General features: G+C 45.3%; 1 protein-coding gene across 3 annotated transcripts in view; it reads right to left on the bottom strand.

Moving 5' to 3' along the window:
• The window catches only part of epn3a (epsin 3a), a 58,555-nt gene extending 45,860 nt beyond the window's left edge, over positions 1-12,695 (bottom strand). For 2 of the 3 annotated variants that reach the window (XM_036939476.1, XM_036939477.1), the window contains exons 1-3: positions 12,365-12,694; positions 2,343-2,698; positions 14-172 (exon numbers count right to left, since the gene is read on the bottom strand). In XM_036939476.1, coding sequence (XP_036795371.1) covers positions 14-172; positions 2,343-2,411 — 228 coding nt within the window. In that variant the 5' untranslated portion in view covers positions 2,412-2,698; positions 12,365-12,694. Of the gene's footprint in view, positions 1-13; positions 173-2,342; positions 2,699-12,364 lie in introns of all 3 variants that reach the window. The other variant, XM_036939478.1, reaches the window with a different exon arrangement.
• Between the last annotated feature and the right edge of the window lie 316 nt (positions 12,696-13,011).

Raw genomic sequence — 13,011 nt, 5'->3', positions numbered from 1 at the left:
GGTGAACGTTGACCTTATAGACGTGTCTCCAGTTCTTCCCGCTGTCGTTGAGGCGTTTCCAGATCATACCCATGACCTCGGTGAACGCCACCACGTTGAAGGTCAGGTCAGCGATCTCTGACATCAGAGAGGAGGGGGGGCCCCACGGGTCGTTGGAGGTCGCCTCGCGGACCTTCATATAATAATAATATGAATACATATTTAGTTGGTGAAAATATCATTCGGGCCGGGATTCAATCCCATCTCATTTTGTCAGCGATGCGCCATTTAAAAAGTCATTTCCGAATGAGCCGACATACGCAGCATTCAGCGTGAATGAGGTCTCCGAAACATTCCCTTTAAAATCACCAACAAAACACGATCGGTTTGAATCCCAGCACAAGAAAAATTATAAACTACAATATATATAAGAATGATTTATGATGGCTCTTTTCTCTTTTTACCCAAAGGAGCTTTACAATATATACAGTTGAAGTTGAAGGTTTACATACACTTAGGTTGGAGTCAGTAAAACTCGTTTTTCAACCACTCCACAAATTTCTTGTTAACAAACTATAGTTTTGGCCAGTCGGTTAGGACATCTACTTTGTCCCTGACACAAGTCATTTTTCCAATAATCGTTTACAGGCAGATTATTTAACTTATAATTCACTGTATCACAATTCCAGTGGGTCAGAAGTTTACATACACTAAGTTGACTGTGCCTTTAAACAGCTTGGAACATTCCAGAAAAGGATGTCATGGCTTTAGAAGCTTCTGATAGGCTAATTCACATCAGTTGAGTCAATTGGAGGTGTACCTGTGGATGTATTTCAAGGCCTAATTTCAAACTCAGTGCCTCTTTGCTTGAAATCATGGATAAATCGAAATAAATCCACCAATACCTCAGAAAAAAAATTGTAGACTTCCACAAGTCTGGTTCATCCTTGGGAGCAATTTTCAAACACCTGAAGGTACCATTTTTTTTATTTAACCTTTATTTTACTAGGCAAGTCAGTTAAGAACAAATTCTTATTTTCAATGACGGCCTAGGAACAGTGTGTTAACTGCCTGTTCAGGGGCAGAACGACAGATTCCTTGTCAGCTCGGGGATATGAACTTGCAATCTTTCGGTTACTAGTCCAAACGCTCTAACCACTAGGCTACCCTGCCGCCCCGGCTACCCTGACACCATGTTCATCTGTACAAACAATAGTACGCAAATATAAACACCATGGGACCATGCAGCCGTCATACCGCTCAGGAAGGAGACGCATCTGTCTCCTAGAGGTGAACGTACTTTGGTGCGAAAAGAACAACAGCAAAGCACCTTGTGAAGATGCTGGAGGAAACAGGTACAAAAGTATCTGTATCCACAATAAAACGAGTCCTATATCGACATAACCTGAAAGGCCGCTCAGCAAGGAAGAAGCCACTGCTTTAAAAAAACAGACTACGGTTTGCAACTGCACATGGGGACAAAAATCATACTTTTTGGAGAAATGTCCTCTGGTCTGGTGAAAAAAAAATAGAACTGTTTGGGAGAATGACCATCTTATGTTTGGAGGTAAAAGGGGAAAAGGGGGATGCTTGCAAGCCGAAGAACACCATCCCAACCGTGAAGCATGGAGGTGGCAGCATCGTGTTGTGGCGGTGCTTTGCTGCAGGAGGGACTGGTGCACTTCACAAACTAGATGGCATCATGAGGACGGAAAATTATGTGGATATATTGAAGCAACATCTCAAGACATCAGTCAGGAAGTTGAAGCTTGATCGCAAATGGGTCTTCCAAATGGACAATGACCCCAAGCATACTTCCAAAGTTGTGTCAAAATGGCTTAAGGACAACAAAGTCAAGGTATTGGAGTGGCCATCACGAAGCCCTGACCTCAATCCTATAGAACATGTGTGGGCAGAACTGAAAAAGTGTGTGCAAGCAAGGAGGCCTACAAACCTGACTCAGTTACACCAGGTCTGTCAGGAGGAATGGGCCAAAATTCACCCAACTTATTGTGGGAAGCTTGTGGAAGGCTACCCAAAATGTTTGACCCAGGTTAAACTATTTAAAGTCAATGCTACCAAATACTAATTGAGTGCATCTAAACGTCTGACCCACTGGGAATGTGATGAAAGAAACAAAAGCTGAAATAAATAATTCTCTCTACTATTATTCTGACATTTCACATTCTTAAAATAAAGTGGTGATCCTAACTGACCTAAGACAGGGAATTTTTACTAGGATTAAATGTCAGGAAATGTGAAAAACTGAGTTTAAATGTATTTGGCTAAGGTGTATGTAAACTTCCAACTTCAGGTAACAATACAAATGTTAAATAACAACAACAACAAGCACAACAACAAACCTTGATCTCTGCCTCGGAGTATTGGTTGACCATGTTCTTCACCTGGCGGCGGAGAGATGATGTCTGCATGGTGATTGGTCAGTGTTTCACAGGTGTTAAGAAGTGGGCAATGGAATCATACAGTGGGCCCGCCCACTAGCTTTCTTCTCACAGGTAAAGTTAAAGAGGGGGGAGTCTTTAACTGGGATGGAGGAGGGAGGTAGGGGGGAAGGAGGTCAGTAGAGTTAAGGAGGGGGGAGTCTTAAACTGGGATGGAGGAGGGAGGTAGGGGGGGAGGAGGTCAGTAGAGTTAAGATGGGGGAGGAGATGAGATGTAGTCCTCTAGATGAGTTCAGTGACGCCCAGAGTGTGTGTTCCTGGTCGGGAAGAGAACATCACAGTTAGACTGACATACAGATGCACACTGTAATATCAGTGACCAGTAGACCAGGGCTGTGTCCCTAATACACCCTATTCCCTATAGAGTGCACCCCATTAGACCAGGGCCCAAATGGCACCCTATTCCTTATATAGTGCACTACTTTAGACCAGGACCCATAGGGTAGTAGTGGTGCACTAAGTAGTGTACTAGGGAATAGGGTGCCTTTTGGGACAAGAGAGAAAGAGACATGGTGGGACCTGACCACACACAGAGAGAGCTGACTATAGACGATCTACCATCCTTCTCTGTCCAGTCAGCCATTTCAGAATCATGAAGGACAAAAGGACGTTTTATTTTTTTTACAGGAATACAAATATTAGTTTTGAGGAGGGGGACTTAACCGTGAGGACACAGCCCTTTGTAGCGCACTACTTTTGACCAGAGCCTATAAGGGGACATATAGGGGATAGGGTGTATTTTGGGACTTATCCCTTATATGATAAAATCCTACACACTGCCATTGTCAGTATCACTTGCTTGTCAAGCTCACAGCCTTCGTCAAAGCTTTTGCTTTCATTTTGAGGGTATGGGGAATAGGGTGCCATTTGGGATGGGCCCTAACTGATTATTTTTAGTCTATAGTCATAGGCATTGTCTTCTTTTAAAGTTTTGTTATCGCAACAGACAGGGAGGAGCACCACCCCCTGCTTGTTTTTCTGACAGGATTCCATCATCACCATGGCAGCAGAGCAGAACAGTGGCTTGGCCACTATAGGTGAGAGTTACTGAACAGCTACGGACAAACCTGTTCCACTACTGTAATAAGAAACGGCTGTGGATGTACCTGTTCCACTACTGTAATAAGAAACGGCTGTGGATGTACCTGTTCCACTACTGTAATAAGAAACGGCTGTGGATGTACCTGTTCCACTACTGTAATAAGAAACGGCTGTTGATGTACCTGTTCCACTACTGTAATAAGAAATGGCTGTGGATGTACCTGTTCCACTACTGTAATAAGAAACGGCTGTGGATGTACCTGTTCCACTACTGTAATAAGAAACGGCTGTGGATGTACCTGTTCCACTACTGTAATAAGAAACGGCTGTGGATGTACCTGTTACACTACTGTAATAAGAAACGGCTGTGGATGTACCTGTTCCACTACTGTAATAAGAAACGGCTGTGGATGTACCTGTTCCACTACTGTAATAAGAAACGGCTGTGGATGTACCTGTTACACTACTGTAATAAGAAACGGCTGTGGATGTACCTGTTCCACTACTGTAATAAGAAACGGCTGTGGATGTACCTGTTCCACTACTGTAATAAGAAACGGCTGTGGATGTACCTGTTCCACTACTGTAATAAGAAACGGCCGTGGATGTACCTGTTCCACTACTGTAATAAGAAGGTTCAGGGCCCACCTGTCTACACACTCTACCACATACCTGTCCCAGACCTGACCAAGATCCTTATAGGACACACACTCTACCACACACCTGTCCCAGACCTGACCAAGATCCTTATAGGACACACACTCTACCACATACCTGTCCCAGACCTGACCAAGATCCTTATAGGACACACACCTTGTCAACTTGTCATCATACATGTTGGAGAAATTCATTGACTACTTTCCTATTACAAGATTGTTTCATCCCAACAGCACCCCACGAAAAGTGATGTGACTTTAACTACATCCACTCTGGTAAAAAGTGGTGACTAACTACATCCTCTCTGGTGAAAAGTGATGTGACTTTAACTACATCCACTCTGGTAAAAACTGGTGACTGACTACATCCACTCTGGTAAAAAGTGATGTGACTAACTACATCCACTCTGGTAAAAAGTGATGTGACTAACTACATCCACTCTGGTAAAAAGTGATGTGACTAACTACATCCACTCTGGTGAAAAAGTGATGTGACTAACTACATCCACTCTGGTAAAAAGTGATGTGACTAACTACATCCACTCTGGTAAAAAGTGATGTGACTAACTACATCCACTCTGGTAAAAAGTGATGTGACTAACTACATCCACTCTGGTAAAAAGTGATGTGACTAACTACATCCACTCTGGTAAAAAGTGATGTGACTAACTACATCCACTCTGGTAAAAAGTGATGTGACTAACTACATCCACTCTGGTAAAAAGTGATGTGACTAACTACATCCACTCTGGTGAAAAAGTGATGTGACTAACTACATCCACTCTGGTAAAAAGTGATGTGACTAACTACATCCACTCTAGTAAAAAAATGATGTGACTAACTACATCCACTCTGGTAAAAAGTGATGTGACTAACTACATCCACTCTGGTGAAAAGTGATGTGACTAACTACATCCACTCTGGTAAAAAGTGATGTGACTAACTACATCCACTCTGGTAAAAAAAAATGATGTGACTAACTACATCCACTCTGGTAAAAAGTGATGTGACTAACTACATCCACTCTGGTAAAAAGTGATGTGACTAACTACATCCACTCTGGTAAAAAGTGATGTGACTAACTACATCCACTCTAGTACAACAACAGAACAGCCCAGATCTGGACGACAACAAACTACTTCATGTTACCAGCATGCTGCCAGGGCCCTGAGTCAGACAAAACACCACCATCACGCCAGTACACTTTCCTCTCATTATTCAGCCGTACCTATTAAACAAAGGGTTTAGAGCAAGCAGATCCTCTAACTCAGTCAGACGTTGACCTGGTCGTACGTCTCCATGTCTGAAACTTCTACAGGCTTTAGGATTCAAGGCAGGTTCATAAGGGAATGGTATATACTATATATACAAAAGTATGTGGACACCCCTTCAAATTAGTGGATTCGGTTATAACATCCACACCCGTTGCTGACAGGTGTGTAAAATTGAGCACACAGCCATGCAATCTCCATAGACAAACAGCCCGGCCCATACCGAAGAGCTCAGTGACTCTTCAGTTGCCATCCTATGACACCGTCATAGGATGCCACCTTTCCAACAAGTCAGTTTGTCATATTTCTGACCTGCTAGAGCTGGTCCGGTCAACTGTAAGTGCTGTTATTGTGAAGTGGAAACGTTTAGGAGCAACAACAGCTCAGCTGCGAAGTGGTAGGCCACACAAACTGTGTGCTGAAGCACGTAGCGCGTAAAAATTGTCTGTCGTCGGTTGCAACACTCACCACCGAGTTCCAAACTGCCTCTGGAAGCAACGTCAGTAAAATAACTGTCAGGAGCTTCATGAAATGGGTTTCCATGGCCGAGCAGCCGCACACAAGCTTAAGATCACCATGCGCAATGCCAAGCGTCTGCTGGAGTGGTGTAAAGCTCACCGCCATTGGACTCTGGAGCAGTGGAAACGCGTTCCCTGAATCACTCTTCACCATCTGGCAGTCCGACAGACGAATCTGAGTTTGGCTGATGCCAGGAGAGCGCTACCTGCCCTAATGCATAGTTCCAACAGTAAAAAGGAATAATGGTCTGGGGCTGTTTTTCATGGTTCGGGCCCTTTAATTCCAGTGAAGGGAAATCTTTTAGCTACAGCATAAAATAACATTCTAGACAATTCTCTGCTTCAAACTTTGTGGCAACAGTTTGGGGAAGGCACATTTCCTGTTTCAGCATGACAATTTCCCCATGCACAAAGTGAGGTCCATGCAGAAACCAGGCTTAATCGCCCAACATCAATGCCTGACCCCACTAATGCTCTTGTGGCTGAATGGAAGCAAGTCCCCGCAGAAATGTTCCATCATCTAGTGGAAAGTCTTCCCAGAAAAGTTGAGGCTGTTATAGCAACAAAGTGGGGAACAACTCCATATTAATGCCCATGATTTTAGAATGAGATGTTGGACGAGCAGGTGTCCACATACTGTTGGTCATGTAGTGTCCATGGTGTGTGTTAGAAGCAGTGCTATTGACTTGTATCGATCCAGCTGAATCCCTCTTGAATGTATCGATCCAGATGAAGCCCTCTTGAATGTATCGATCCAGATGAAGCCCTCTTGAATGTATCGATCCAGATGAAGCCCTCTTGAATGTATCGATCCAGCTGAAGCCCTCTTGAATGTATCGATCCAGATGAAGCCCTCTTGAATGTATCGATCCAGATGAAGCCCTCTTGAATGTATCGATCCAGCTGAAGCCTTCTTGAATGTATCGATCCAGATGAAGCCCTCTTGAATGTATCGATCCAGCTGAAGCCCTCTTGAATGTATCGATCCAGCTGAAGCCCTCTTGAATGTATCGATCCAGCTGAATCCCTCTTGAATGTATCGATCCAGATGAATCCCTCTTGAATGTATCGATCCAGATGAAGCCCTCTTGAATGTATCGATCCAGCTGAATCCCTCTTGAATGTATCGATCCAGCTGAATCCCTCTTGAATGTATCGATCCAGATGAAGCCCTCTTGAATGTATCGCTCCAGCTGAAGCCCTCTTGAATGTATCGATCCAGATGAAGCCCTCTTGAATGTATCGATCCAGCTGAAGCCCTCTTGAATGTATCGATCCAGATGAAGCCCTCTTGAATGTATCGATCCAGATGAAGCCCTCTTGAATGTATCGATCCAGATGAAGCCCTCTTGAATGTATCGATCCAGATGAAGCCCTCTTGAATGTATCGATCCAGCTGAAGCCCTCTTGAATGTATCGATCCAGCTGAAGCCCTCTTGAATGTATCGACTGTAACATTGAATAGACTGGTGGCTGATGAAAATAGCCATGGATGCTTCCTGTACGGTCAGATGACCACTACCACTATCTCCAGTGGTCCTTACACATCCAGGCCAGAAACAACCCCACTACCACTATCTCCAGTGGTCCTTACACATCCAGGCCAGAAACAACCCCACTACCACTATCTCCAGTGGTCCTTACACATCCAGGCCAGAAACAACCCCACTACCACTATCTCCAGTGGTCCTTACACATCCAGGCCAGAAACAACCCCACTACCACTATCTCCAGTGGTCCTTACACATCCAGGCCAGAAACAACCCCACTACCACTATCTCCAGTGGTCCTTACACATCCAGGCCAGAAACAACCCCACTACCACTATCTCCAGTGGTCCTTACACATCCAGGCCAGAAACAACCCCACTACCACTATCTCCAGTGGTCCTTACACATCCAGGCCAGAAACAACCCCACTACCACTATCTCCAGTGGTCCTTACACATCCAGGCCAGAAACAACCCCACTACCACTATCTCCAGTGGTCCTTACACATCCAGGCCAGAAACAACCCCACTACCACTATATCCAGTGGTCCTTACACATCCAGGCCAGAAACAACCCCACTACCACTATCTCCAGTGGTCCTTACACATCCAGGCCAGAAACAACCCCACTACCACTATCTCCAGTGGTCCTTACACATCCAGGCCAGAAACAACCCCACTACCACTATCTCCAGTGGTCCTTACACATCCAGGCCAGAAACAACCCCACTACCACTATCTCCAGTGGTCCTTACACATCCAGGCCAGAAACAAGCCCACTACCACTATCTCCAGTGGTCCTTACACATCCAGGCCAGAAACAAACCCTACCTCTTGACCTCTTATATTAGGGGTGGCAGGTAGTATAGTGGTTTGTAACCGAAAGGTTGCTAGATCAAATCCCAGAGCTGACGAGGTAAAAATCTACTGTTCTGCCCCTGAACAAGGCAGATAACAGGTAGGCAGTCATTGTAAATAAGAATGTGTTCTTAACTGACTTAACTGACTAGTTAAATAAATAAAGAATAAAAATATTAGTTAGGTCGAACCTTCCCCATAGGATTCACACTGACTACAGATCTCTACAAGTCAAGTACCCCACTACCAGGGGTTGTTTTGACAAGGGCCTATAGGGGTCATTTTGGATAGGGGTCATTTTGACAAGGGCCTATAGGGGATAGGGGTCGTTTTGACAAGGGCCTATAGGGGTCATTTTGGATAGGGGTCGTTTTGACAAGGGCCTATAGGGGATAGGGGTGGTTTTGACAAGAGCCTATAGGGGTCATTTTGGATAGGGGTCGTTTTGACAAGGGCCTATAGGGGATAGGGGTCGTTTTGACAAGGGCCTATAGGGGTCATTTTGGATAGGGGTCATTTTGGATAGGGGTCATTTTGACAAGGGCCTATAGGGGATAGGGGTGGTTTTGACAAGAGCCTATAGGGGTCATTTTGGATAGGGGTCGTTTTGACAAGGGCCTATAGGGGATAGGGATCATTTTGACAAGGGCCTATAGGGGATGGGGGTCGTTTTGACAAGGGCCTATAGGGGATAGGGGTCGTTTTGACAAGGGCCTATAGGGGATAGGGGTCGTTTTGACAAGGGCCTATAGGGGATAGGGGTCGTTTTGACAAGGGCCTATAGGGGATAAGGGTCGTTTTGACAAGGGCCTATAGGGGATAGGGGTCGTTTTGACAAGGGCCTATAGGGGATAGGAGTCATTTTGACAAGGGCCTATAGGGGATAGGGGTCGTTTTGACAAGGGCCTATAGGGGATAGGGGTCGTTTTGACAAGGGCCTATAGGGGATAGGAGTCATTTTGACAAGGGCCTATAGGGGATAGGGGTGGTTTTGACAAGGGCCTATAGGGGATAGGGATCGTTTTGACAAGGGCCTATAGGGGATAAGGGTCGTTTTGACAAGGGCCTCAGTCACCAGGCAGGTTAATGTTCAGCTCCTAGCTACGTATTCATTGTATTTGGCTTCACTTCCTCCCTCTACCATCTACTGGCCCTGGGACAACACTGATGTATTCCTGGCATTCCTGTGTTGGAGTCTGTACAGGAAATAGCTATAAAAATGGTCAAGTTAGAGAGCCCTGTGCGCTGCAGGAGAGAGTGGAGTTGGGAATAGATGGAGTGAGTGAGTGAGTGAGTGAGTGAGTGAGTGAGTGAGTGAGTGAGTGAGTGAGTGAGTTGAGTGAGTGAGTGAGTGAGACTGGTCCCAGATTTGTTGTCTCCTTCTATAGCCTGGTCCCAGGTCTGTCGTCTCCTTCTATAGCCTGGTCCCAGGTCTGTTGTCTCCTTCTATAGCCTGGTCCCAGATCTGTTGTCTCCTTCTATAGCCTGGTCCCAGGTCTGTTGTCTCCTTCTATAGCCTGGTCCCAGATCTGTCGTCTCCTTCTATAGCCTGGTCCCAGGTCTGTTGTCTCCTTCTATAGCCTGGTCCCAGATCTGTTGTCTCCTTCTATAGCCTGGTCCCAGATCTGTTGTCTCCTTCTATAGCCTGGTCCCAGGTCTGTTGTCTCCTTCTATAGCCTGGTCCCAGGTCTGTTGTCTCCTTCTATAGCCTGGTCCTAGATCTGTTGTCTCCTTCTATAGCCTGGTCCCAGGTCTGTTGTCTCCTTCTATAGCCTGGTCCCAGATCTGTCGTCTCCTTCTATAGCCTGGTCCCAGGTCTGTTGTCTCCTTCTATAGCCTGGTCCCAGGACTGTCGTCTCCTTCTATAGCCTGGTCCCAGGTCTGTTGTCTCCTTCTATAGCCTGGTCCCAGGTCTGTTGTCTCCTTCTATAGCCTGGTCCCAGATCTGTTGTCTCCTTCTATTGCCTGGTCCCAGATCTGTTTTCTCCTTCTATTGCCTGGTCCTAGCTGCACCACTCAGGCTAGGTCCTAGCTGCACCACTCAGGCTAGGTCCTAGCTGCACCACTCAGGCTAGGTCCTAGCTGCACCACTCAGGCTAGGTCCTAGCTGCACCACTCAGGCTAGGTCCTAGCTGCACCACTCAGGCTAGGTCCTAGCTGCACCACTCAGGCTATAGGTCCTAGCTGCACCACTCAGACTAGGTCCTAGCTGCACCACACAGGCTTACTAGGCCTCTGTTTTCTATCTATATTAGGAATGGGTTCTATTTCCTTTCTCTTTCCTCACTCCATCCATAATGCAGGCTTGAGGATAGAACTACACTACTGTGTACCTTACAGCATATCCACCTTGACATGCCTACACCGTACCATCTCCTTCTCTCATTCAGTCAGTGGGTCCAAAAGAAACCGTGGGCACAGGGCAGCTCTCACACACACACACACACACACACACACACACACACACACACACACACACACACACACACACACACACACACACACACACACACACACACACACACACACACACACACACACCAAAACACCAACACACACACACACACCAAAACACCAACACACACTTCATATATCCCCTTAGACAAACAGGGCTGGTCTGACAAAACAACACTCCACTCCGACCCAAAACACAAACTCATCCAAACAAAACCAATATAAGAGGATACTTAAAGGGGCAATCCGTAGTTGAAACAATAACAAAGCATAGTCCTCGTCACTGTTTCTGTAAAAACCTTGAGGGACGAGGCTGGTGAAACTTAACCAATCTCATATTCATAGACAGAGCTATGGATGCAAGTGTAGACAACACTGGTGGGTTGGGACCTGTACAACCCTCGGTTGGACACAGGTAGACCTACGTGAGTTTAATTTAACCAATCTCATATTCATAGACAGAGCTATGGAGGACTGACCATCCATTATACAAATTATAGTTTTAACAGTGTTTGTTTACATGTACTTTATTTGCAAACAATGGAGAGTAAAACCAGTTTATATTTAGGGTTCTGATGGGGTACCACAGTTGAACTAAGCTCCTGAGGAATGTATAAGTTATATTCTTCAATAATCAATGGGTACATATTATTCATTTCTAAGTCTGATGTAGCGACTGCAGATTTCCCCTTTAGTATCTGTCGTCTCTAAGAGGAGATAATGGTTCCCGTATACAACTGAGTGACCATGACCTAGCCCTTGATTAAACATAACTCCAACCCTGCATGAGCACCAGTACAGTACAAGTTATAAATTATGTATGACTGAGCATGAAGACGTGTTATAGGCCTATTCTATGATGTAGGATCAAAGGCCTACAAGTGTAGACAGCACTGGTGGGTTGGGACCTGTAAATCCCCTGGGTTGGACACAGGTAGACCTACGTGAGTTTATGTAGCCTAAAGCTGGACAGGTAGACCTACGTGAGACTGTGTAATGCAGGTGGAATCATGGTTTCATTTGAATGTTTAAAACCTTAGAAAGAGGCCCACAAATCATTTTTGACAATAGTCCATCTCTGGATTGATTTCAGAATTGGCTCCGCCGTAAAATAATCTTCAGAGTCCTTGCTGAAGTTTGTTACATTGTAATGAGTAGGCGATCGGCCACATGCCTACAATAGCCTTCATTACTTAACATCATAGGTGTGTCATATTTAAGCAATCGGGGATAGTTTTCTTGTTCATGTTCTGCTATCATTACTGTTGACAAGTGTCTGCCCAACCTAACACCTGGGTCTACCGTTTTACAAGTTTGTAGCTATATCCTAGATTAATTGCCCTGTCCAATGTATCAGTTTCGCCCTCCGAGTTTAGGTATATAAACTGGGGCAATGAACCCACATCATGCAGCACATTGCGTCAGATAGGACAGAGCAGGGCCCGGTTTCCCAAAACAGTAGTGCAGAACAGAGCAGCGAGCCCAACCAGGCAGGCACAGAGCACAACAGTGACTCAGCTATCGGTGCTAACAGTTACATACTAAACCGAACAAATGAACCGCTCAAACGAACCGAAAATCAGTCAGTCTACCAAACCACTGGGCGGTTTCCCGAAACCCCTTTCCTCCCCCTTACCTCTTGCATCGCGCATCATTGGCGTCCCAACTTCGGAAACCTTTCAAAAGAAACTCATCTCCTCAATATGTTTCCGAGCTCCTGTTTCGAAAGCCACAAACGAAAAAATGATCTCCTGAGCAGTTCAGGATTATGTCCGGAAGAAATGTTCCGAATATTATTGTTTTCGGTGCAGGTGTCTTTGACATTCTATCTGGTGTCCGTTAAAAAAAAGTTTATTGTGTGTGCATAAGGCTGAACACACAAACACATGAGCGCGGTGCTCGCAGATGGCAAAGAAACCCCCTGAGCACACACAGTAAAAATGGAACGACAAGAGGGAGAGAGAGGTAGAATAGGGAGGGGTGCGTTGTGCCTGCGGAGTCAGGCTTTAACCCGTTGTATCCCGGGTGGTAAGCAACTTCAACTTCTCAATCCAATTTATTTTTCAATTTAAGGGGCTTTATTGGCATGGGAAACATATGTTTACATTGCCAAAGCAAGTAAATAGATAAACAAAAGTGAAATAAACAAGAATACATTTACAGGGTACATTACACTCACAAATGTTCCAAAAGAATAAAGACATCGCTCTCTCCTTCTCTCTCGCTCTCTCTATTCTCTCCAGTCAGAGGCCGAATGACCTGTCACAGACAAGTGTTGTGGGG

This window comes from Oncorhynchus mykiss, chromosome 12, assembly GCF_013265735.2.
Source record: "Oncorhynchus mykiss isolate Arlee chromosome 12, USDA_OmykA_1.1, whole genome shotgun sequence".
Classification (NCBI taxonomy): domain Eukaryota; kingdom Metazoa; phylum Chordata; class Actinopteri; order Salmoniformes; family Salmonidae; genus Oncorhynchus; species Oncorhynchus mykiss.
This window is presented reverse-complemented; position numbering and strand designations above follow the sequence as displayed.